Raw genomic sequence first — 24,145 nt, forward strand, 5'->3', positions numbered from 1 at the left:
TCCTCCACCATTATGAAGAGTGCCACGTTGCATTGCTGTCTATGCAGGGTCAGAAAGCTCTTGGATTTCATCAAAAATATCTTAGTTTGTGTTCCAAGGATGAACGAAGGTCTTATTGGTTTGGAACAACACGAGGGTGAGTAATTAATGACAGAATGTTCATTTTTGGGTGAACTAACCCTTTAATGACTGAAGAAGCGATCCAATTTTTTACCCTTTTTTTGCATGCAAAAAATTTAGTTGTCAATAGTGTAGGACTCACACCAAAATCACTTTCATACCAAGCAGTTTTCTGTTGGTCAACATAACGAATCTAGGTGATAAACTTGAACCTGTTACGAAATCTGCTTGGGGAAATCTTTAGCCCTTGCTTGAAATTCCTGATCGAGTGGATTCATATTGAAATTGACTGGACTTCGCCTGCTAAAATCTTAGCAGAACAACTCCAGGACAGTGTGACCTCACCCTGAAGATCACAAACGATCAGACTTTCAAGTCATTCCAAAATCAACAAAGTCATGCAGAAACATGCAGCTTGTTGATGGACCTGCATAACAAATAAAATCAACGTGTTCTAAAATTGCCTTAAAATATCAAACATGTTTGATATCTTCCAATCGGAATTGAATCACGCACTGAAGATAAAAAATCAGTCTGTATCCATTTTACACTGCGCAAATTTCTAAGAAATCTGTGTGACTGCCAAAATCTGCGGACTTTCGGTAATTTGTGTCATCCTCCTCCAGATGGCGAATCGGGGCAAAGATCTAAGAAAAAGTTGTGTAGTGTATTCCAGCCTTTAATTGCTGCCAGTTGGAAACTGTGCGAAACACTAAATTATTTCTGTGAGGTACCAAAGACATGAGGAGTCGCAGCTAATTTGCCATTAAGAGGCGGCTCTCCTGTAAATGGCTGATGGTTTCTATGGAAACTTCCACTTGGCTAATAGCAGCCCTTTTACACTGGATTCTCATCTACTGTCAACACTGTGAAAACACATGATGTTCACTTTAAGGACCACATGAAATGAGAAGTCCTTTTCTACTGATTAGTCATAATTGGCAATGAATATGTAGGTTTAGATGTGCTTTACGAATTTGCATTTTGCAGCTGGTTTTAAGTGTATATTACAAGAAGATCCAAAGCATGTTCAGACCCCACACAAAAGGAAAATCGTACTCCATGCCACATAACGATCAGTCACAAAATCTAGTAAAACTGAATTGTTTAATGTAATTGCCTTAAGTCGTTTGAGTGACTTGACGAACTTTAAAAGAAATACAAAAAAGTTTGTCTAAAAAAGGGTCGATTCACCAAAAAATTTAAATTGTCATTATTTACTTACCCTCAAGTTGTTCCAAACATTTATTTTTCAATGATTTTCAAAGTGGTTTTTGTCCATACAATGGAAGTCGATATGTTGTTTTGGACTGCCGTAGTTAATCTGTCTGTATTTTGACCTCATTAGAAAGTAATGGAAATGCTATCACAGATTTCTTTTTTTGATATTCACCAATATCCACCTAATATTTCCCATAAGAGCGGGCACAGCCATTTGCAAATTTACTGGGTCTGGCTTCCAGTGTCATTCGCTTCCAGCTATAGCTGTACAAAAGAGCTTGTTTTGCTGCTTGATATTGCAAACTGGTGTCTTATCATACGTTTTTTTTTTTTTTTTTTTGTATTATGTTAATCATGAACACACTGATTTGTAGTGCAAACCGTTTTAGCATTTACTTTATTCTCTGTGGCTAATGAACCGTAAGTCTCAGATTCACAGAAAACGGCTTACTTCCGTGTTGAAAAATAAGGTGGATAGAAGTTTACTCTACTGTATGACAGCTTGTTTCTGAGAAACCCCGGAAATCTTATTTCGTGTTCTGTAGGAGAAAGTAAGTCATATAGATATGGAATGACATGGAGATGAATAAATGATGACATTTTTTTTCTCTTTTTGGGTAAACTGTCCCTTTAAAGCTTAGCACTATCACCAGTAACTCGGAGGTACATTAAAAAGGTGGCAGTGTGTTGCGAAGTATTAGTAATGAAGAAATGCTGACAGAATCTCAGATCAGGTGGACTTAACAGGGTGTTTTGAGTAGAAAGTAGCATCAAGGACCATTTATTTTGACTAGATTTAGTGTTTTGTTCTTTTTGTCTGCTGTAAGTTTTGAAAAATTTACAAACAGTATGTTGCCTTTTCACTGAGGATGTCTGTTGTGTGCGAAATATTGAGATAATTGTGAGGGCTTCACAAAGGTGTTGCACCGAAGTAAATGAGGCATGTGACGCGGGGTGTAATTGTCGTGGTGGAGATTGTATTGATTCACACGTCAATGCACTCCTTTAGGGAGCTGTCAAAAGACAACCATTTTTTGCTATCTATTTTTTAGTACCTTTCCCTCAAGAATAAATAAGTAAAAATAAGTGCATTTTATCTTTAGCTACCCTAAGTGAACTGTGACCATACAAATCACCTGCAGGCAACTTATAAGTATTATAGCAAACAATCACAAACCGCATAACACCTCAGTGTGGTAATATGATGCATGAGAAGTTTGATTTCGAGACAGTTTTTAGGTATTACTAATTATTCTCAAATATTTTATTACATATTGTAGTTATTAGGTAAATGGTTTTTATGTGACTATTTATTTTTGTGTGCATTTATTAGTTATTTTAGTCAGGGACTGCTGAAAGAAGCCTTGTGCAAATTTAGAGACTGATGATACTGAAGTGTATTAGCACAATCTTACATTTAATTTTGTCTTGATTAACCATTTAAACATTTCATATTTTGACTGCCTTACTCTTTTTTTTCTTTTTTGTAGGATACTGGATAGAAGGGTACAAATAGTTTTACTTTAGCCAGGAAAATCAGTGCTGTATTCTTGGATTGATATTCCTTTCACACTGAACTAACCCTTATGATATGTAGCTGTAATAATTAATCTGTTTTATTGGTGTTTGTTTTATTATTATTATTATTGTTGAGGTTATCACTGCCAATGTTCTGCATGTGTCTTGCTTTTTATGGGAGACTTTGCAGGGGTTCATTTCTAACCAGCCAGACTAGAGATGAACCATCATATAAAGTGAATTTTAACGTACTTGTACTACCTGTATTTTTGTTAAAAGATGGACATTGCTGCGTAATAGCAAACCTTAAATAAATTGTTTTTGACAATAATCCTGATATGAAAGACTAAAATGAATTTCAGAAATACAGAATGATTTTTGAGCAGATGTTTTATTTGTCAGAAACATACTGCGCAGAGAACACTGTAACAAAACTCACCTGCCCCCTAAACAAAATAGTGTCTGTTTGTCTGATAATGAAACACTTTCAGTGGTGTGCGGGTACAGAAAATTACAACCCAAGTTCTTAAACCATAAAACCAATACAATATAGCCATAAAATCATCTGATGAATTTATAAGACCACCCTTGATTGATCACTGCAGTCCAAGCGATTAATATCATATTGTACTATAAATGCACTAGGGTTGTACATCATTCACATTGCATCGCTGTATATTTGTTCTACATAACACACTTCAATGCATGTGCTGCACCTACTGTACACTCTAGTTTGATGGTACTTTAGAAAGTCAGTTGTGCAACGTCAATTTGACCCTTTGCAAAGACCTGCCCCCCTTAGTTACTGTTGCTATGTCCGACATGGCATGCTGGTCTCATGCAGTCAAAAATAGGCTACATCACGGAGAAAAGAGGAAACTGACAACGCGCTGACAGACAAGACAGAGAAAGTTACTTCAGGTATGAAACAAAGTCCCAGCTTTCAAATTGTGTCATTTTTAAAGAAATTCAAACAATAGGCCTAAGTACCGTTTTGTGGTTCTTTAATGTGTCGTGACAGATCGCTGTAGCACCTCAGTTCGAGCGGCACATCTTGCCATATTTACTAGTTAAAGCATGAGATAAACTTGAATGAACATCAGAAGGTATTTCATTTCAACCGTGGAAAGACCTCGATATACAACATTTTTCAAGTTTTAGTCCACGGACATTAATACTCTCCTGTCTGTTGAAATGAGTGGATCGGGCGATATGATTGGTCAGATCGCCTATCAATAAAGCTCCCTGCGAAAGGTCAGTTGTTTGACTAGTGTTTGCTGGACCTAGACATGGAACAATGTGACATAAAACTAACCTTGATTCTGTGTTATATTAAGTGCACAGAAATAAACAATTGATTTTGATAGATTCCAGCATGCAAACCCAGCCAAAAACTTGGACAAGCTTGACTGATTTTGTTTCTCATCTTAAAAAGTTTGAAAGGTCTACTCTTAAGTACTTGAAATTCATTTTGTAGGCAAATAAAAATTGTACCCTCATGTGAATTTCTTTACCAACTAAATTTAGTTTTCAACCTTTTTTTGTTGGACTTTGGGGAAGAGTAACTGTATAATGCACAATGATGAAAAATGGATGAAAGGATGAAAAATTATCATTTTTAAAACCATGATCATGGTGAAATGCTTTTACAGCTTAATACTGTAAAATAATGGACTTTGTCACTGGTAGCCTCCCTATAATGCACTGCAGAAGGTTTATAAGTGTCTATCAGCATGCCGTTGCTGTCACTTGGACAGTCAGTTTGCGGTAAGAAGGTCATTCCCTGGCCAATGAGGAAAGGGTTTGCAGCAGGTTGTCCAGGCCCAATAAGTATCCGTCTTCTCGGTTGCCCTCCTCCCAGGGTCTGTAGTGATCCAGGTTCTGTCCGTCTGGGAGAGGTGTGGTCTTGCCAAAATCAATGAGCCAGACTTCAGCTCTCTCTGTGTGATCGTGAATGAAGAGAAGTGAACTCCCAATTACCTTAAAGACATTAAACATTTTTGAGGTGAGCCATATCATACGTAAAAACAAAATAGCTTTTCTATTAAAAAGAACCATTCAAACATTTGGGTTCTGTAAGATTTTTTAATGTTTATGAAATTCTTCTATGCTTAGCAAGGCAAATATACAGTAAAAACAGTAGTATTGTGAAATATTATTACAATTTAAAATAACTTTTTTTCTATTTGGATATATTTTAAAATGTAATTTATGTGATAAAAATTCAAAGCTGAATTTTCAGCAACCATTCAGTCTTCAGAGTCACATGATCCTACAGAAATTATTTTAATATGCTCAAGAAGCATTTCTTATTATCATTACTGAAAACAGTCATGCTGCTCAATTTTTCTGTAGAAATCATAATGCATTTTTTTTGTTCAACAGAACAGCATTTATTTGAAATATATCTTTCATAACAATATCAATGTCTTTACTGTCTCACTTTTGATCAATTTAACTACAGTACAATCTAGCATTAATAATATGGTACATAATAAATAAAATAAAAATATATTCTTAGACATTAATTAGCTAGATACAATTTTTGAAAGTCATTAAAAAGTCAACTCTTTTTTCCACTTTTTATGCTAATTAGATATTAATTGTAAATATATTACAGTACAGAATTCATAAATAATATAGTAGAATATATAGTATATATACACGTTAGACATTTAATATGAATTGGAAAATCACACAACTAAAGTAAGACTCTTTACAGAAAACAAACAAATCTTGTATTTTACCTCATGTTTGTTGAAGAACTCTGAGGCCTTGAGTGCCTGTTTAATTTCTTCAAGTCTTGTAATATAGGAGTTCTGTTAGGTAGGTGAAGGAGAGGAACACAACATTGATATTAAGTTAACTAGAATTATGCTAAAGGTTATTTTTTTCAGTATTCACTGGAGTGAGACTCCAGTTACACAAGGGGACCTTGTAGGTGCAGTTAATTTCAGATTTGTTTTCTTTTGAGGCTTTATATCGTCCTTTGCTATATATAATATATGCTTTAAATGTAACAATCTTAAACCATAGAGACCCTATACTGAACAGATGAGCATTTACGATACTGTTTTAACTGCCTAATGGGAGCATCACAGAGTAAACCATATCTGGCCTTTTTACATCAGACATATATATCCTGGATACAAACTACTTAAGGTGTTCATTAAGCCACAAAGAGAACATTGTTCCATTGAAATGTACATGCATTATATCACAGAACAGGTTGGTCAAGTTCTCAAGAACTCACGCACAATTATGTTTTTATTGCCTTCGACGAAGTCCTTAAAGACCTGAGTGACGGCTTCCTTTGACTGGGTCTTTTTGAAGTCTGTATTGCAGGTTTCCCCTCTCTGAAATAAGAAAACAATGTGTTGTATTGAATGTAAAAGAAAAACATTTGGAGCTTTTACGGACAAAAACAGCAGGTTGAGGATAATACAATGTTCCCATAGTCATAGAAAAACATGGAAATAACTGGACATTTTAAAGTGAGTGGGAACCTTGTTAACGTCCGTATGCTCTCAGAAAAGGTACAAAAGCAGTTACTGGGGCTGTACCTCTTCAAAAGGTACACTTTTGTATCTTTTAGGTACTAATATGTACACTTTAGGTAGTAATATGTACCTTTAAGGTACTGATTTTGTACCCTTTAGGTACAAAAGTGTACCTTTTGAAAATATTCCGCCACAGTGACTGCTTTTGTACCTTTTTTTTTTTTGAGAGTGTCCAAAACATATCAGTTAATACATTAATTCTTGTACACTTATAAAATTCTGCTTGCTGTGAACAGGCAGGCTGTAATTTTTAGGCACTGTGGCTACCTTAATACCCTCAATGCGGAATCCCAGAGTGTTAGTAGAGCTGAGACTTTCTCTCCACTGCATATAGCGTGGTTTGGTAACAGCCCTCTGTTTCTTCTCCTCCACTGTAGGAGCTTCACTGTCCAACTCCAGCATCTTATTATACAAGTCTTGGCGCAGCTTTGGCTTCACCCTTGCCCGCACCAACTCCTCCTCCAGATATGTCCTGAAAATAAGAAAGACAAAAAAAGAAAGGACACAGATTTTTAAATAACCTATTGGAAAGGTCAATTAATCATGCCTGAAATGTTAATTCAGTCATGAGCTGTTTTTCTCTTTTTTTTTTTGCAAGCTTGAACTTTACTTGACTTCCTGTGTGAGAGGAGGAAGTCACCAAGGGACTCCTTGCACAAGATGTCTCTCAGGGTGTAAAAGAATGCGTGAAATGCGTGTGAGAAGGAAGCCCTCAGGGACGCCCTGTGTCTGCCTTGCTAAGAGTGCATCTAAGTTTTGACTGCATGTGCATAGGAAGTGGTTATTATTGTTGTGCGAGGGCCTCTCTCCCTCCTCATGAGCTCCACCCATCACCCTGACAGGATGCAGGCCAACAACCAGAACAGGTGTTTCAGCAGGCAGAGTGAACCTACCATGCACAATATATTAGCATGACGATAAAATGGAAAGAATTACACATTAGCAAAACAAGTAATACTTTCTATATTTAATAACAATTATTTTAATATATTATTACTATATTAAAAAAATAACATTATATTAATATAATTAATAGTATATATATAAATATTTGCACTGCTCTTTCTATTTAAAATAAATGCTGTGACCTTTCTATTATTTAAAGAATCCTGACAAAATGTATCATGGTTTGCACAAAAATATTAAGCAGCACAATTGCTTTTAAGCATTAATATTAATAAAAAGAAAAAATCAGAAAATTAGAATGATTTCTGAAGGATCATGTGACACTGGAGTAATGGCTGCTGACAATTTAGCACTGCATCACAGGAATAAATTACATTTTAAAATATTAAGATAGAAAACAGCCATTTTAAACTGTAATAATATATATTAATATTTCAAAAATTTAACAAAACACAAAACAGCCTTGGTGACCATAAGAGACTTTAAAACACTTAAAAATCTTACCAACCCTACATTTTTAAAAAGTATTGTATATCATTAATTTTATAAATGAACATGAATATAATCTTTTTTAAACGTAGGTAGTTAAGTTTACAGTGATTTTGGTTTGCATTTTATTTGATTGGGTGGTTCTCTGACTATTCTATTAAAATTGAATCTATGGTTAAACCTGTTTTGATTGATCATAAAGAAAAGGTCAAACTTGCATTCCCTGTTTCACTTGTAAACATTATATTATACAAATACATCATAAAAACAAATTATATGAGCAACGATTCCATGAAAAGTAGCACCCATTACTCTACCTCACTCCCATCTTGCAGTCCATGACGTTGGGCAAATCAAACTTGGCCAAAAGGTCTTTCATTTTGAGAAAAAGCTCTCCGTCTCTCTCGACCACACCATAGTAGCTGGGCACGAAGGAATGTAAAGCATCCTCTTTCAGCCTCTCGAAACACAGCTTCTCATTCTCTGAGAACTTCTTCAGTATGGAGCCCTCATCCCCTGCTTTAAAGCTGCCTGGGCAGAAACACAAACACAGACAAAGAATGACTGGAGTCACTGGAGCACATATAATCAACACTAGCCAGTCAGCCTGATCTTAGTCAGGATGTGTGCCTTAATCATCTGTTAGCGAATATGAATATCGCATGATGACTGCACAAATGCATAGTGTTGAAAAGGGTAATTTATGTTTGATATCTGAAAAATAAGTTTATACGTACACTGTTATGGTTTTTGGCATATCAATCTGCATGAGTCAAGTGTCATCACATAACACTACATATAACCACTTCCCTAAAATGGTATCAAATGGTTGTACTTCCTCATGTATTGAAAAAAAACTGTGCTGTTTACAATAAAATAGCCTGAAGACATGAGATAAAATCAGTGCGTTATTGCCAAGGAAGCAATCTGATGGAGATGATTATTGACAGTATAGAATTAAATAATGTCCAAAAAGAAGCTGTAAATAAAAGCTACATAAACTATGCGTTTTACCCTATTTTTGATTTTTGATTTGCATACAAAATAACTGCTAAAATCTAAAATAATACCTAAAGAACAAAAAGCATATTCAAGTCTGATTTGGTTTTAATAATTGCTTTCTAAAATAATAAACTAAAATAATAGCATAAAACATATGCATGTCTGACTTGAGGTTAATTATTAAATAAAATAATCATTTGATTAAAAAATTAAAATAGAAATATTGAATGAATGGTTGCTTTTTGATAGTCACAAACATTGTAAATTGCTGTCCCATATGCATTTACCCCGGAAACTGTGCAAACTGTGTAAATATGGAACTGAAACATAAATTTACATTGGAATAAAATGTGCAGCTTTTAGGGGGGGAGGGTTTACCTTTATGGCCTGCCAACTGAACCCAGGACAGTCGTCTTCGCTGTGAGGTCAGTAAAGGGCAATTGACAATAGTCTTCAGCTTCCACCAGGCATTGCTTTGCTGGAACACATTAAAACATAATCATCCATGACTATGAAAGAAGTGCATTCAATATTTCAAATACTCTGCTGTAAATACAACTCGACCCTTGACCACCTGACAATAAGTCTGAGATAAAAGAAGTGTGACCAGTCAAGGAAACCAACTGACAGCATTTTTTCAACGCAGCACAATGTTCCTTAAGTGTGTGAGACTGAGTCATACACACATGGTCTCAGTTGGAGCTGTGAAGCTCTGTAATCTAGCACTTCAGCCCATAACATATACGTCTGGTTTGCTGCCCATTTCAAACAAGCATTCTGAAAGACATTTCTGTTCATTTGAGGTCTCTTCGCATGCTGTGAATTTTTGTTCACAGCAGCTTTTCCTTTGATAATGTGACAGAATTCCAATTGAACCAGGTGAACCAGGAGATCTAATTGTATCCACCTCCAAATAGAGTCAATTCTGATTTAATTTTGATTTTATAGTCATGTTACAGAATAGCGACAGTTCTTATCTTCTATATTGTGACGTAAATCGGATTAAAACAGATTAGTGCAAGAGAAAATGCAGGGCAGGACTTGGCTCTATCTATCACTTGTTGACTGGATGGAGGTAGATCTAAATATAACCTTATGTTATGATTGTAAAGGTTATGATTGTAAAGGTTGTTTTACCAGAAGACTGAGTTATGACATTTTGACTAAAAAAAAAAAGCATGGATGATTTGTTCACCATAATATCAATAACAAAGAACTGCTGGACTATGGCAAAAAAAACGTATATATAGAAGTTTCTTATGCTCATCAAGGCTGCATTTATTTGATCAAAAGTAACTGTAATTTGTGAAATATTATTACAATTTAAAATAACAGAGTTCTATCTTAATTTCTATTTTAATATACTTAAAAATACAATTTATTCCTGTGATATGTAAAGCTGAAACAGTCGTGCTGCTTAATACATATTTTTAAGATTCTTTGATGAATAAAACACTAAAAAGAAGAAGTAAAGCGATGCAATTCTGATGCTTTTGATTAGTTGTCTTCTTTGAATTTGCAGTGCACCAAATTTGCCATTTACATCAATTGTCGCTGAAAGCTTTAGGCTACAACCTGTCTGAGAGTCGCCACCATGGAGAGTGATAAAAATGTGTTCCAGTGCTTTAAAGAGTATGCTGTGCTTTAAAATTAAATTGTTAGAATCTTAATTCAAATTACAAAGGATTTTGAAAGTCTGACAGTAGTCAGTGTTAAGTACCCTGGTTAACCAGTAATTCCACAGTAACATTCCCAACCTTTACTGAGATAATCACCTATCACTGGAATTTCATCAGTATTTTTTGTTACATAATAAATTTTATATATTTTTAACAGCAGTAAAAAAATCTATAAATATCTCTTTTTCTTAAGTCCACTTTGTGTGTTGCTATAGTTACTGCGTTTAGCATTCATACGACAGGAAAGCCCATAAATTCTTCTAACAAAGAAAATTAAATTAAATCAAACATAATTATTTCTCTCTAAATTGTAAAAACCTTTAGGAAAATGAATACTGCAGGTGTTGAAATGCTAAGGGTGTAGCTGAAGTGCAGTGTTTGTTCTTCCACTTGATAGGGAAAGAAAAATGTTTGTTACTTTCTACCTCTGCTGATGTGCTGATGAAGCAGAGGAGTGAAGTTTGCCAACATATGTTGAATTCACCCTCAGGTACAAAAGCTGAATGGAAAAGCTTTACAATACAATACTACGGCGCAGCAATTATAATTAAGCCTTTCAAATGGATGTAGTACATAAAACTTTGCTTTGGGGGGTTGGACAAGATCCAGAGAGAACATCATATATAAAGTCAAGCAGACTGCGTACGGCCCTGTATAAATACAGAGAAAAGCCATAAACCAAAGGCTATGCCCTGCACTTTGTGAAGCTGTGCATACACACATTTCTAACACACCCATAACTAAATATTGAACTGGACAGTCATGCAGACAATTCAAACATCATGGTGCCAACTCTCAAACAACTACCAATCACGTTTTATAAAACTGTGACATATTTCTACGAAAACATAAATATCTTTACCTTCAATAAACATATCTACTGAATCACAAAGAGTCAACACTCATCTATTTTGTCTCTTTGCTACAAAAAATTACATTTTAGTAGTAAAAAACATGAAAATATAAAAGCTGAACATGACTTCTTTGGTATCTTATATTTACTAGTTAGACAAAAAGACACAACTCAGTCATACCATGATTACATGTTGATGCACATTTTTACTACAACAGAGGATTGTTAGTTTTTACACTGCCAATCTTCTTTTGTGGTAAAAATGTGCTTCAGAAGAAAAAAATGGAATAATTTCATATGTGAGTAATAAAAATCTGTATATTGTAATTACAAGAGTTTATAAAACTGACCTGAGCTGATCCACCATCGAACTGTGGGTGGAAACTTGTTTGTGACACTGTGGCTTCTGCTTAAATGTCAAGCGGCAATGAGTTTATGTTTTGATACAGGCTGATAAAATGAGGTGTTTGTCACTGTATGTGTTTTCCTTCGCAGAATAGGTGTCTGCAACAGCTCTGTGCAAACATTCAATTTATAAGCTCTCTATGGTTTTTTACAGTGTCATTGAGCTTGACTTTTATTGGGCCAAAGAAGATGAACATTGATCAGCTCATTCAGTGCAAGATGTGTAACTTTCTGAAAAAGAAAGAGCAGATGCTATGCAGACACGGCATCCAGATTTACAGAGGCAAAATGTTTAAAGTACAATGACAGCGACGGCCTTCTATGGCTGCGAATGAGCTTGAGGACCACAAAATATGAAACATCCATTCAGAATAATCACATGGCAGAAGTGAGAAACAAAACACAGATGATTGGTTAGATCTATCTATTAAGTTAGCACTTTGTTAAATATATTACTTCTACTTTTAAAATTAGTCCTTTCATTTACATTCACCCTTATTTGGCAAATGCTTCTATCCAAAGTGAGTTTTAATGCATTCAAAGTAACTTTTCCACCCACTAACTGCAATATTTTCGAAAACATTTGCAAAGGTCATCACTTTGGATTCACTTCTGTTACAGAAATTACAAGCATATGAGTATGTCTATATGAAAAAAGGCCTTGGCACATAGCTGTTAAGCCTGTTGAGCTTGTTATTTTAACACTCAAAGTGCTGCCAGGTTATTAAAGCTGCACGCCTGTGATATTTGCTCAAACTACATTGAAGACGCTCAATGCAAACAAAAAATAAACAATTCCGATGAAAACTCAGAACAGCCTACTTTGTAAACAGTGAAGGAGAAACATCTCGATCTGCTATGGATGGATGGATATTTCCGTTCTAACTTTTAGCTACTTACTACTGTAAATATTTCATCAGAAAGAGCATACAAGAACCACCTGATACAACTCTAGCCTCACATGCCATGTGCCGTGTAAAAGTGCTTTGAACTGGCAACCCAGTGAACAGACATGCTTTCACAATTAGGAGCAAGTACAGACAATCAGACACCCACACAAACATACCACAATCATGACCTTGCATGAGCTCTTTACAACTATCGATTGAACACAAAGCTGTCATTGGATACGCAGATTTCAATCAAAAGTTTTCTAATGCCTCAGTCATGAGTACAAATGAGACTCCTCAAGATACAGCGACAGGTATCAAAAGCCTCATTGGTAACTCAAGAACAGACAAAAAAGGTTTCATAACTTTCAACAAGACAGTTCCTCATTACTAGTCTCATGTTCTCGACAGGTTTCGAATTGTCTGCTTATATTTTAAAAAGAGATCTGTAAGAATAAAGAGCCCATAATTTAATTCCCCCCAAGTCTCCCCAGAAGTCTATATTTACCATATAATAATTATGATTATTTCTCATATATCTTATAACTGGCAGATATGTAAGTCACAAAAACTATATCTAAGTAAGGTTGTGAGTCATAATATGTCCACTTACTCAAATATCTGTTGCTCTAGAAGTGGTTTTGGATGTGGGTTTTAAACACCTATTTTAATGAGGTCAAAGCCCTAGTTTTGGTTGAAAAAAAAAAATATATATATATATATTTATATATTTCTAAATTAAACTGACATAATTACCATAAAAATATGTCAAATAAAATACATTAGCATTAATAATAATAAAAATAGTTACAATAATTGTTGATCAAGACAATGTATATTTTTGGTGTTTCATTAAATCAGTTTTTTAATTAGCAGAAAGTCTCATTACAGGATGTTAAATGTCAGTTTCAAATGTGACAACTTGCCCCAGCCTGATAACATGACCCACTATTGCACCACTGGGCATCACAAAATATCAACATCTGCTTAATGAACTCGATTTTTTTCTAATGCAATAATGGTGGAAATGTACAGTAGCTTTTTGCAGCCAGGAAAGTTAGCCCCTTTACTACAACATCGACAGTTACTAACTACGACAGTTAGCCCCTTTACTACAACATCTGTCTCTGTCCACACAGTAGTTCATGCCTACTTTATTGATTATAGCACGCGTGAATGACTACATAACCTACCTCTCCTGAGTCCACCGAGTCGCCCAAATGCTCGAGAGTCACGATGCCTTTGCTTTTGGTCTCGTTGTCGCTGAGGATGTCATCCTCGGACTCGTCAAGCGCCGTGGAGGAGCCGTTGGAGGAGATGGAGGAGTTGGAGAGTTTGCGGCGCAGCTGTCCGTTGACCTCCCTCTCCAGATCCTCCTCAGTGATCTCCCGTGAATCCCCATCAGACGTGATGGTCACCTGCGGCACTAGGCACCCTCTCCCCGGTTTACCGTCGGAGAGAAAGCCTGCTTGCCCACTGAACTGTTCCGCCATCTGTGCTTGATCATCACAAATCTCTGTGGATGAAAAGTTTCCTCCTCCTCCTCCTCCTCCTCTCCCTGATCCGTCGCAAACCGGAGACGAACGAGAGAACACCGCCTCTCTTAGCGACCTCCGCCTCTGTTTGGGCATCGAGGGGACAGGAGGGCTCAGGTTATACCTCCTCTGTCCGAGGGGCCACACGCACGCCGCGATAGTGAGTGGGGGCCCCTGAAATTAATCCAGCGTGTCAGAGACTTTATTTCCAGTAAGTTACGCAACAAACGATCTCCATCCAGATAACTTTGTTTGTTTTAGCGTGAGTCCGTAGACGTGCATTCACAGCCAGGGAGCCCGAGCTGAGTGAACACACATCTTCCGCATTTGAGTCGTTTCCATGCTCTTCCTGACTTTTAATTTGTTTGACTTTTGCTTGATAGCGCATTTCCTTATTCAAGTGTAGTACTCGACCATACTGCTGTTTATTCACTTTATCCATCTGAAAAATATCAAATCATTATTAAATATCAAACTATCAAGGAATGGAGACTGCTACAAATGTAGTAAAAGTAGAGATAAAGTTATTCAAAGTCACATTAATCAGCTACAAGATTTCATTCAACTAAATTTTGAAATATCTATACAACGTTATAAAGCATCATTTAGTTTATTACAAAATATTTTATAACAAGGCTATTGTTCATCAGATTTATGTTCATACGGGTATGCAAATAATAGGCTTATATGTCAAAAACAGATGAAATTGGCTACTATTTAATAATCATTTGCCTAAAATATCTGAGTTTACTATATTTTTATGCTGTAATTCATTCATACATGTTGTGGTTGTCAGAATTTTAATGGAAACATACAGTGAAACAAGCATTTTGGTGACTGTATAGAAGCTGTATGCCATTAAATGATATAATACCAAATCTGGTTGTTATTATAAAATGTAGCCTACTGGTAATAAAACTGATTAAAGGTCACATAATGGCTTAAAATGAATCAGAATTGCCCTTTCCAGTAACTGTGGTCATGCAAAAGCAAAAACAATGACATAAACATCAACTAAATAACACAAAATAAATACATAACCAATAACAAAAAATAAGCAGACAATTCTGGGAATGGCCATTTCATCTTAATGCATGCATACGTTTTTGTTTTTTCTTCTAAAAACATTATAGTCAACAATATTTTGCCCTTAACCACATTGATTTATTAAATATAATTTTCTCTGTAAATTAGAAAATAATTCTAACTTTTTACATCTAATCAATTTATATGAACTAGAAAACATTTTAAAATAAGCCATTGTTTTTTAACAAACTGGGATCTCATGAAATATGTTTTGGCATATTCTTCAGTTATTTTTACCGATTATGTTAAGGTGACTTACAGTTAACCAATGAAGAGTTTTTCACTGTGTTTTGTGATGGTTGTCGTAGCGTTGTGCTGTAGTTTGTACTTCCTCGCAGCAGGTGGCAGTAGAGCTCTAGAGGTCCTGCACACAACACAAGAAGGAGAGCGCAATTCTTTCCAGAGCATTTTAGTGAAGTTCAGGATTGCTTCCCTTCACTTTTTACCTCTCCAAGTGCAATTGCATAATTAACTCTTCCTAATTAAGCCTTCATTCTGCAGTCGCTGCAATTCCCAAAATGTTGGCTGTCAGAAGAGCACTGCGTCTTTGTCACAGAGTGGCAAATGTCAGTGTTTCGCGTCGTGGATGCGCTGGAGCTGTTCCCGTGGACGACATCGTGAACGGTCTCACCGAGGAGCAGATCCAGGTATCCACACACTCGTGAAATGACACCGTTTCCAGTTAGTCTTGTTCAAGTTTCGCACGGATGCGCTAGTTAGCTGGGCTAACATGATGACCGTTGACACAATTTTAGGAACTTAAGACTGTGTTCATTTAGTTTTCAATATAACGCAATTATATTAATTTTCAATTAGAGCATCATTCACACTGACTGGTCAAGTAGCTGTTACAGAGCGGTCGTGTTCCTGATATTAAAAACACACGAACTACAGATCCAGCCTTGAGACTGAAACATTTGAGTATATGATATACTGAAGTGGGCATGCGGTCACTGTTTGGGTGTGAACGGACGGCGCGTTTTGATTGGACAGGATCATTTTATCAACCCTTTATTAGCTTTGATAGAAGTCATAACACAACTCACAGAAATCTGCTATTGAACATATTGCATAAGTTTGGACATGGCACTCTCATGGTGTTTTTAAATGAATGAATACTTTTATTCAGCAAAGGTCAAATAAATACATTTATAATGTTACAAAAGATTTCTATTTTAAATTCTGTTCTCTTTAACTTTCTGTTCATCAAGAGCCTTGAAAAAATACAACAGATCTGTTTTCAACATTGTAATAAGATCTGTTTCTTAAGCAGCAAATCAGCATATTAAAATGATTTCTGAAAGATCATGTGACACTGAAGACTGGAGTAATGATGCTATTCCATTTAAAAATACATTGAAATAGATTAGGTTATTTTAAATTGTCATATTATTTCACAATATTTTTGTTTTTACTGTATTTTTTCCACTGTATCTGACCCTAAACATATGAATAGTGTACATATGTAGGCCTATAATATGCTTTCTATTATAACAAACTCGGATCAATGATTTTTATGTCTTTTTTTCCAACACTATCTGTGCTTGGCTTTTGTTAATTGTTACAAAAATAACTTTTTTATATTATTACTTTTTCTGCAAGTGTATTGATTCCTGCAGGCATAGAGGTGCTATTGGACAGGATTAGTTACAAGCATTAGTGGAATTCATGCATTAGAAAGAGTATTTGTTTTGAGTTTGGGCTGTTAAAAAGTTTATTTTTTTTGAGGAGGAAGAGGCACTGGCTCTCCTGCCTTCTCAGACAGAAAAGGTAAAACCATGGTATGTTGGTCACTGTAATACCTTGATAGTCTTTGAAGCACCATAAAAATAAAAGTATAACACAGTGTATGGATATGGTAATCATGCTGCAAAATGTTATTGAAGCCTATTACTATACCATGCTGTTACTGCCACTGTATTTTTTATTTTTTTGTTGCAAGGGACCTTTATGCTAAAAGTGCACATTTAGCATCATGGAATAGTTTTGTTGAGGTTTTTGGCAGCTCATGTCATTTGTAGACAGTCTGCGCTGTGTTTATCATGCATCTTTGTTTTGGACACCAGCTCAGACAGACAATCCAGAGATTCTGCCAGGAGAAGCTCGCTCCCTATGCTGATGAGATTGACAAGAAAAACGAGTTTCCCCGCATGAGGGTGAGTTCCCGTACATGACAAGTATCTCATGAGTCTCTCTGTAATAATCCTGAGTAATGAATCCTAACAAATATGATCTGTTTTTTAAACTAGGACTTTTGGAAGGAGATGGGTGAGCTTGGACTACTTGGAGTTACTGCTCCAGGTTGGACCATTTACAGGCTGTCTTCAAAAACCATTGTTTATGAACTAACTGTTGCTGAGACTGTATTGAGCACAGTCTGATGGGATTCTCTTGTGACGTTTTTATCCATGTGTGCAGTGGAGTACGGTGGAACAGGACTGGGCTACCTTGATCATGTGATTGTTATGGAGGAGATCTCCCGTGTGTCAGCAGCTATTGCTCTCAGCTATGGCGCACACTCCAACTTGTGTGTAAATCAGATGGTTCGACATGCAAACCAGAAACAGAAAGAGAAGTATATGCCGAAGGTGTGAGTCGACAATTATTCATTTAGCAAAGCAAAACGTTTTTTATTAAGCTAGCTTTTTAAAACTGACCCATGACATGATGCATTAGGGAAAATCCATTTTGTAAATGCAGAATAATTAAATGTATTTTGGTTATTTATGGGTTTTTGGGGTTCAGTTGTTTTTTACAATTATGCATATGTTTGTGCTTCAGTTGATGACAGGGGAGCATGTGGGTGCCTTGGCCATGAGTGAACCCAACTCTGGGTCTGATGTGGTGTCCATGAAACTGACAGCGAAAAAACAAGGTATCTGGCCTTCTGCTATCACTCTATGCTGCTCTGTTTGTCACCGCTTACTGTAATATGCACCATTATATCAGTGCCATGGACTTGTCATAACTGGTTAGATATACATGCATGTTACAGCATAATTGTTGACTGATTTGTCAGATATGTTGTCATTTCATATTCACTACAGTTCAGAAGTTTGAGATTAGTAAGATTTTATTTGTAAACAAAATTAATACTTTTGTTCAGGAAGAATGCGATTAAACTGATAACAGTAGTGACAGTAAAAACATTTGTAATGTTACAGAAGATTTCATATAAATGCTGTTCTTTTGAACTTTCTATTCATCAAAGAATCCTGGAAAAATGTCGGTTTTCACAAAAATATTAAGCAACACAACAGTTTTGAATATTGATAATACAATATAATAATAATAAAAGTTTATTGAGCACCGGATCAGCATGGTAGAATGATTTCTGAAGGATAATGTGGCACTGAAGATTGGAGTAATGATGTTAAAAATTCAGCTTTGCTATCACAGGAATGAATTACATTTTAAAATACTGTACATTTAAATAGAAAACAGCTCTTATAAGTTGTAATAATACTGTATTTTTGATCAATTAAATGCCCACTTGATAAACACAAAAGGTGTCTTTCAAAAACAGTAAAAAAAAAAAAAACATACAGACCCCAAACTTTTAAACAGTTGTAGTAATTTTTTAGACAAATGTTTTTACTAGGAATGCACCAATATTCAAATGATTCTGATAAGCCACTAATTTTATTATGGATGATAACTGATCAATGATATTAAAAACACTTTTTTTGTCTAAATAAATAGAAATAAATCACTAAAAACTAAAACCCGTCACTTAGACATCACAGCATTATAATGCAAAGTATCAAAAATAGACATTTATTTTTGCATTTGAGATTACATTACTAAAGATTAAATTTAACACAAATTATTAATATAAATATACCACAAATAAATGTACAACATCGGCTGATAAATTTCTAGTGAGCCAATAAAATAATAAAAAAAAAATCTATATAATAAAATGTTATTGATATATTGTTACTACTTATTAGTGTTTGTAATATACAATTGTAATCCATATTTATACAATTGCAGGGCCTTTCAGAGTGGCAAAACATCTACTATAATGACCTACAGTATTAGTGATTTGTATTGTTTGCAAAAAAAGTAATTTCATCATTATGCAATAACTACTTTTGAATGCCCGTCTGAATAAAAGATGCATCTTTCCCCTATTGCTAACCAGACAATCCCTGACAACACATGTTTGGCTGTATTATAACCTTCTTTTCTCTTTGATCTGTCATCTTAAAGGGGATCATTACGTGTTGAACGGTAATAAATTCTGGATTACGAACGGACCAGACGCAGATGTTCTGATTGTGTATGCTAAAACAGACCCAGAGGCAGCAGCCCGTGGCATCACTGCTTTCATCGTAGAGAAGGTTAGAGAAGCCGAACCATTCATACTGAATGATTGATTATGGTTTACTGTTCAGTAAATAAATCATATTACACCTAGCGTTGAGATTCTGATTGAATGTTTCATTTTTAATCTGTTGATCAGGAAGACAGCAGCTTCAATAGATAAGCATATCATAGTCATTGTGCTTGTGTTCTTGAAGGGCATGCCAGGATTTAGCACAGCGCAGAAGCTGGATAAACTGGGAATGAGAGGATCTAACACCTGTGAACTCGTCTTTGAAGACTGCAAGGTCCCTGGTGTGTGAAGTCTATTCTGCATATTTGTGAGTCTGAATATGTTGGAGGTCCAAACAGCAGATTAAGATGGTCTGTTGTGCTTTCAGAGGAAAACATATTGGGCCCGTTAAATAAAGGAGTATATGTTATGATGAGTGGCTTGGACCTAGAGAGACTCGTCCTGGCTTCTGGACCTGTTGGGTAATTGTTGCTCTGTTTATTTTCAGTAGCATGCTTAGAAGTGTAAATGGTCAAATAGTTATTTTTGGCCATTTTCTGCATTTCCTCAGCATCATGCAAGCTGTGCTTGACCATGCAATTCCTTACCTACATGTTCGTGAAGCCTTTGGACAGAAAATCGGACACTTCCAGGTACGCTTTTCACTCTTAAAATATTCAGGGATTTGTTTTGTTGTTCAACATGTTTTATGTATGTCTACTAATAAATGAAATTACTGTTTGGCAACAAACAATCTTCCATGGTATTTCCAGGTTTGTTTATTTATTTATTCTTAAATAATACTTTTATATGAGGTGTTTCTCAGGCTTTAAAAATGTTACACTATATATGCGCTTAACAACCTGTTACATGTCCAACAAATTAAAATACTGAATAAAGTTAAAATTGGTTTTAATTGGATCCTTATTTCACCATAAATCATAAGCATCACTTTATAATAATTTTTTAACGGATAAAAAGAACTATATTACTACTCATATCCATCATTTTGCTTCAGAAGTATAAGGTCTTTTGAAAGAAATTAATACTTTTATTAATTAAGGTTTGATCAAAAGTGACAGTGAAGACTTTTCCATTCTTACGAAAGGTTTCTATTTCAAATAAATGCTGTTCTCTTCAACTTTCTATTCATCAAATTTGTTTTGATGAATAGATTTCCCGACCAAAAAAAGTGCTGCTGTATTTTTTAGTAAACATAATACAGCCTTTTCAAATTGTGATCTTAAGAAATATTTCTTGAGCATTAAATCCGCATATTAGAATGATTTCTGAAGGATCATGTGACAATGAAGGCTAGAGAAATGACTGCTGAAAATTCAGTTTTGTAATTGTAATGTTTCTCAGTATTACTTTTTGCTGTATTTTTGATCAAATAAAAGGAGACTTTTTTTCAAAAACATATGAAAGACTCACTAACTCAAGACTTTTGAATAGTATTGGTTATATATGAAATCTTATGTATTTAAGTTCTTAAACAAGTTTGTTCCCTTGGCAATAAAATTAATCAAATGAATTTTCCCCATTGACTAGCTAATGCAAGGAAAAATGGCTGATATGTACACACGGCTTAGTTCATGTCGACAGTATTTATACAATGTCGCCCGTGCTTGTGACAAAGGCCATTTCAGTGCTAAGGTAAGAGCTCTTTACCCAGTTTTTGTTATTTGACTGCTTTGTTTTATAATGTTACATATGGGCCTGAAAATGATGCATACAGACCTTGAAGAGTGTGTAGTAGCAGTATTGATTTGTGATGTTATTGTAGGACTGTGCTGGGGTAATCCTTTATTGTGCTGAGAATGCGACTCAAGTTGCCTTGGATGGAATTCAATGCCTGGGTGAGTGCCTAATAGTTAGCACAGCAAAAACTACAAGAAATAGCTCCCGATGTACCTTAGACAGAGATCAGGGCCAAACCTTTCTGTCTTCATTAATTCTTACCACAGCCTGGAGTTAATGGGTGGATAAAACGGCAAACAAGTTAAACTTGTACCTGTTGCCATAGATGCTTTGTTTTTCGAATGTACTATGTAACGTGAGATAATTGAGCATTTGTGTGCTGATTGATTGTAAACGCTTATATATTGTTAGAAAACAATTTGAACCGCTAATGTTAGACTGGTCCTGTTGCTATAACAGCAATTTGAGATGAAATCAAAAATGGAACGATTCAGGATCGTGTTAAATCGTCAGCAAATTAAGTCTTGCTAATTCAATAAGCCCAGGTCTTATGACTCAAGTTCTAGTTGACTCACGCTTGCGTCTGTTTACAGGTGGAAACGGTTACATTAATGACTACCCAATGGGGCGCTTCTTAAGAGACGCTAAACTTTATGAGATTGGAGCTGGGACCAGTGAGGTCAGAAGGATGATCATTGGCAGAGCCTTCAATGCTATGTTCAAATAAGAGCAGCATTTAATGAATGAGCATCTGATCCTACACAGACTCGGTTGCTGTGGCCAGATATTTCATTTTCATCTGGCATCCTAATTTTAACACCTTTATTTATGTGAAGTGTAGTTGCTAACCAGTTTCAAGAACATGTCATGGTGTTTTCTTTGGATGTCAAATGCTGTTATATGATGTTCTGTAATACATACATGGTGAACTGGTCTCACATATAAGAACTAATGCAATAGTAAGAAATGCACAAACCTCAAGTCATTTTAAGGGGACAGACTATGAATTTATTTTATGTAGCTGCACAGTTAAGTGTAAATTCCCTGAAGAAAAAAATGCTTATGATGATGGAAACAGCCAGAAAAATTTGTCCCTGGAGCCTTTGTCATGTGACATGGGTGTTTCTGTTGCACATGATGAACTTGCAGTTGTCTTGTTTTTTTTTTTTCTCAGAACATGGTCACTCCGTGTAAGCTATTCTGCATATCACCTCTTCCCCACTAACATCATTATTTGGGGCTATTTTTCATATATGAACAAAAAAGGGTTTCTTTATAGAGGATATCTATTGAATTGTGTGTCATTCAGATATTCTTTTCCTCTTTTATTTCTTTGTATTTTAAGATTTGTTTAATCTTAAGGTTCAAAAGAAGTAGCACAGTTTTGAAATAAGCTGTTGTACTGACCATTATACTTTTGGGTTTCCAGAATCCTGCCTTACTGAATAATTGCTTCATGTATTTGAAGTAAATGATTGTTTAGAATAAACATTATCTTCCTTTCATTTGATGGTATCAGATTTGTTGTTACTTATACTTTCTCTGATTTTATTAGTTATTTTCAGAAATGTCTTTATTTTATTGTTGTGTGTATATTACAGCATTTATTATTTTTTTAGCTTTCATGTTTTATTTTTATTTTTTTACATTTATTTTTAATTTTGGTTTTAGTGTTAGTAGTTCAACTAAAACTTATTTTATTTCAATTAGTTGCCAAGGCAACACTTCCTGTTTTCATTTTGTTTTTTTAAGTTTTCCATCTAATATTTATATTTTGTTATATATTTGTTCGGTTTTTAACAGTTTTAGTTAACTATTTAGTTATTTCTATTACCAGTACGTTTCTTAATTCTTAAAATTTTAAATAATTGAGATCTTTTACACAACACTGACATTTATTTTTTATAGCCTATATATTAACCACCTGGGTTATTTGAGCAGGTGTGAAAAAGTACTGACCAATGGCTTTTTTTTTTTTTTTAGAATTTTTTTCTTTGATCGAAATAAATTCTAATCACATATGATCTATTCAGTTGTAGGATAGAACTATACTTCATCTTATGCTTAATATTCATATACTTAATTGTGAGAGATAACACTACAGTAGATTAATTGTGAGTTAAAAATAAACTTTTGTAGAGTACACAGATCATTGAACTTGCATTGATCATTTGTGACAACATATAAGAAACAAGTAAATACATTTCTGTATCTGAGTGCAGTTTCAAAAATGATGTCAGTTTTGGAATTGTTTGAAGGGATGGTTGAATTCACAAAACATTATTTTATTAATTCAATAAGAACTAGGCTCAAGCATGAAAACACTGTTAGAGAAAAGACAATGTGGTTTATGATACTTTGTACTATTCAGATGTATGTCCATAAACTGTAGTCAGTCAATGTGATGAACCATGCTTGTGTGATGACTTCATAAATCCACTAAAGTAATAAACTGACTCAGAAATTAAAGTCAGTGATGAGAAAAGCTCTAGCATAATTCCCTTGCTGATTTCATGTGTTAGATATTTTGTACTTGACGCAGTGTGATTAATAATTTCATAATCTCAAGTGTCTAAATGCTTTTTGGGGCCACTATATTAATAATGGGCTTTCATGTCTCACATGTGCCCATAGCCCTTTAAGAAACTCCATGTTGTCCTTGCATGCCATACGTCAACACACTAGCCGTGTTACAAATCGTAGTCAGCTGCCTACCTAGATAGCATAACAGACATCATAGACGAGTTCCTAACCCGCATTATTGAGCATTATAGGTTCGTGCAACATGTTTTAGAGAATCAAAGGCGCGTTGTGAGTCAGTTCAGTTGACTATGATACCAAACCATGCAGTCTATGTAG

The 24,145-nt window shown here is 35.1% G+C and overlaps 2 protein-coding genes across 3 annotated transcripts; one reads left to right on the plus strand and one right to left on the minus strand.

The window, feature by feature from the left end:
• Nucleotides 1-2,833: 2,833 nt before the first annotated feature.
• Nucleotides 2,834-14,510, minus strand: LOC306886223 (inositol-trisphosphate 3-kinase A-like). Its single transcript, XM_079443166.1, has 7 exons — nucleotides 13,837-14,510; nucleotides 9,195-9,294; nucleotides 8,132-8,345; nucleotides 6,687-6,891; nucleotides 6,117-6,215; nucleotides 5,607-5,678; nucleotides 2,834-4,839 (listed from the first exon to the last, which is right to left on the minus strand). Exons 1-7 carry the CDS (start codon nucleotides 14,272-14,274, stop codon nucleotides 4,636-4,638), a joined length of 1,332 nt encoding a protein of 443 aa, XP_079299292.1. The 5' UTR covers nucleotides 14,275-14,510; the 3' UTR covers nucleotides 2,834-4,635.
• On the plus strand, nucleotides 14,209-23,781 carry LOC306886224 (isovaleryl-CoA dehydrogenase, mitochondrial-like). 2 transcript variants are annotated; one of them, XM_079443168.1, is made up of 13 exons: nucleotides 14,209-14,389; nucleotides 15,766-15,911; nucleotides 17,331-17,420; nucleotides 17,514-17,565; nucleotides 17,683-17,852; nucleotides 18,046-18,139; nucleotides 19,480-19,610; nucleotides 19,791-19,887; nucleotides 19,974-20,067; nucleotides 20,157-20,238; nucleotides 21,137-21,241; nucleotides 21,372-21,444; nucleotides 21,880-23,767. In XM_079443168.1, exons 2-13 carry the CDS (start codon nucleotides 15,783-15,785, stop codon nucleotides 22,011-22,013), a joined length of 1,251 nt encoding a protein of 416 aa, XP_079299294.1. In that variant the 5' UTR covers nucleotides 14,209-14,389; nucleotides 15,766-15,782; the 3' UTR covers nucleotides 22,014-23,767. The 2 variants fall into 2 exon arrangements, with proteins under 2 accessions (XP_079299294.1, XP_079299293.1); XM_079443167.1 differs by lacking the exon at nucleotides 14,209-14,389 and having other exon boundaries at nucleotides 15,604-15,911; nucleotides 21,880-23,781.
• Nucleotides 23,782-24,145: the final 364 nt, after the last annotated feature.

Source organism: Barbus barbus (genome assembly GCF_936440315.1).
Source record: "Barbus barbus genome assembly, chromosome: 20".
In the NCBI taxonomy this organism is placed as follows: domain Eukaryota; kingdom Metazoa; phylum Chordata; class Actinopteri; order Cypriniformes; family Cyprinidae; genus Barbus; species Barbus barbus.

What these genes read in the sequence shown, in the direction of transcription:
- LOC306886223 (XM_079443166.1), bottom strand. Translation starts at nt 14,274, where the DNA reads ATGCCCAAACAGAGGCGGAGGTCGCTAAGAGAGGCGGTGTTCTCTCGT. An exon ending in GACTGCAAGATGGGAGTGAG is followed by an intron (nt 6,892 to 8,131) that starts GTAGAGTAATGG and finishes TCTTATTTTCAG; the next exon opens with GACATATCTGGAGGAGGAGT. An exon ending in TCCGCATTGAGGGTATTAAG is followed by an intron (nt 6,216 to 6,686) that starts GTAGCCACAGTG and finishes TTCTTATTTCAG; the next exon opens with AGAGGGGAAACCTGCAATAC.
- LOC306886224 (XM_079443168.1), top strand. Translation starts at nt 15,783, where the DNA reads ATGTTGGCTGTCAGAAGAGCACTGCGTCTTTGTCACAGAGTGGCAAAT. An exon ending in AAGAGAAGTATATGCCGAAG is followed by an intron (nt 17,853 to 18,045) that starts GTGTGAGTCGAC and finishes TTTGTGCTTCAG; the next exon opens with TTGATGACAGGGGAGCATGT. An exon ending in ACTGACAGCGAAAAAACAAG is followed by an intron (nt 18,140 to 19,479) that starts GTATCTGGCCTT and finishes GTCATCTTAAAG; the next exon opens with GGGATCATTACGTGTTGAAC.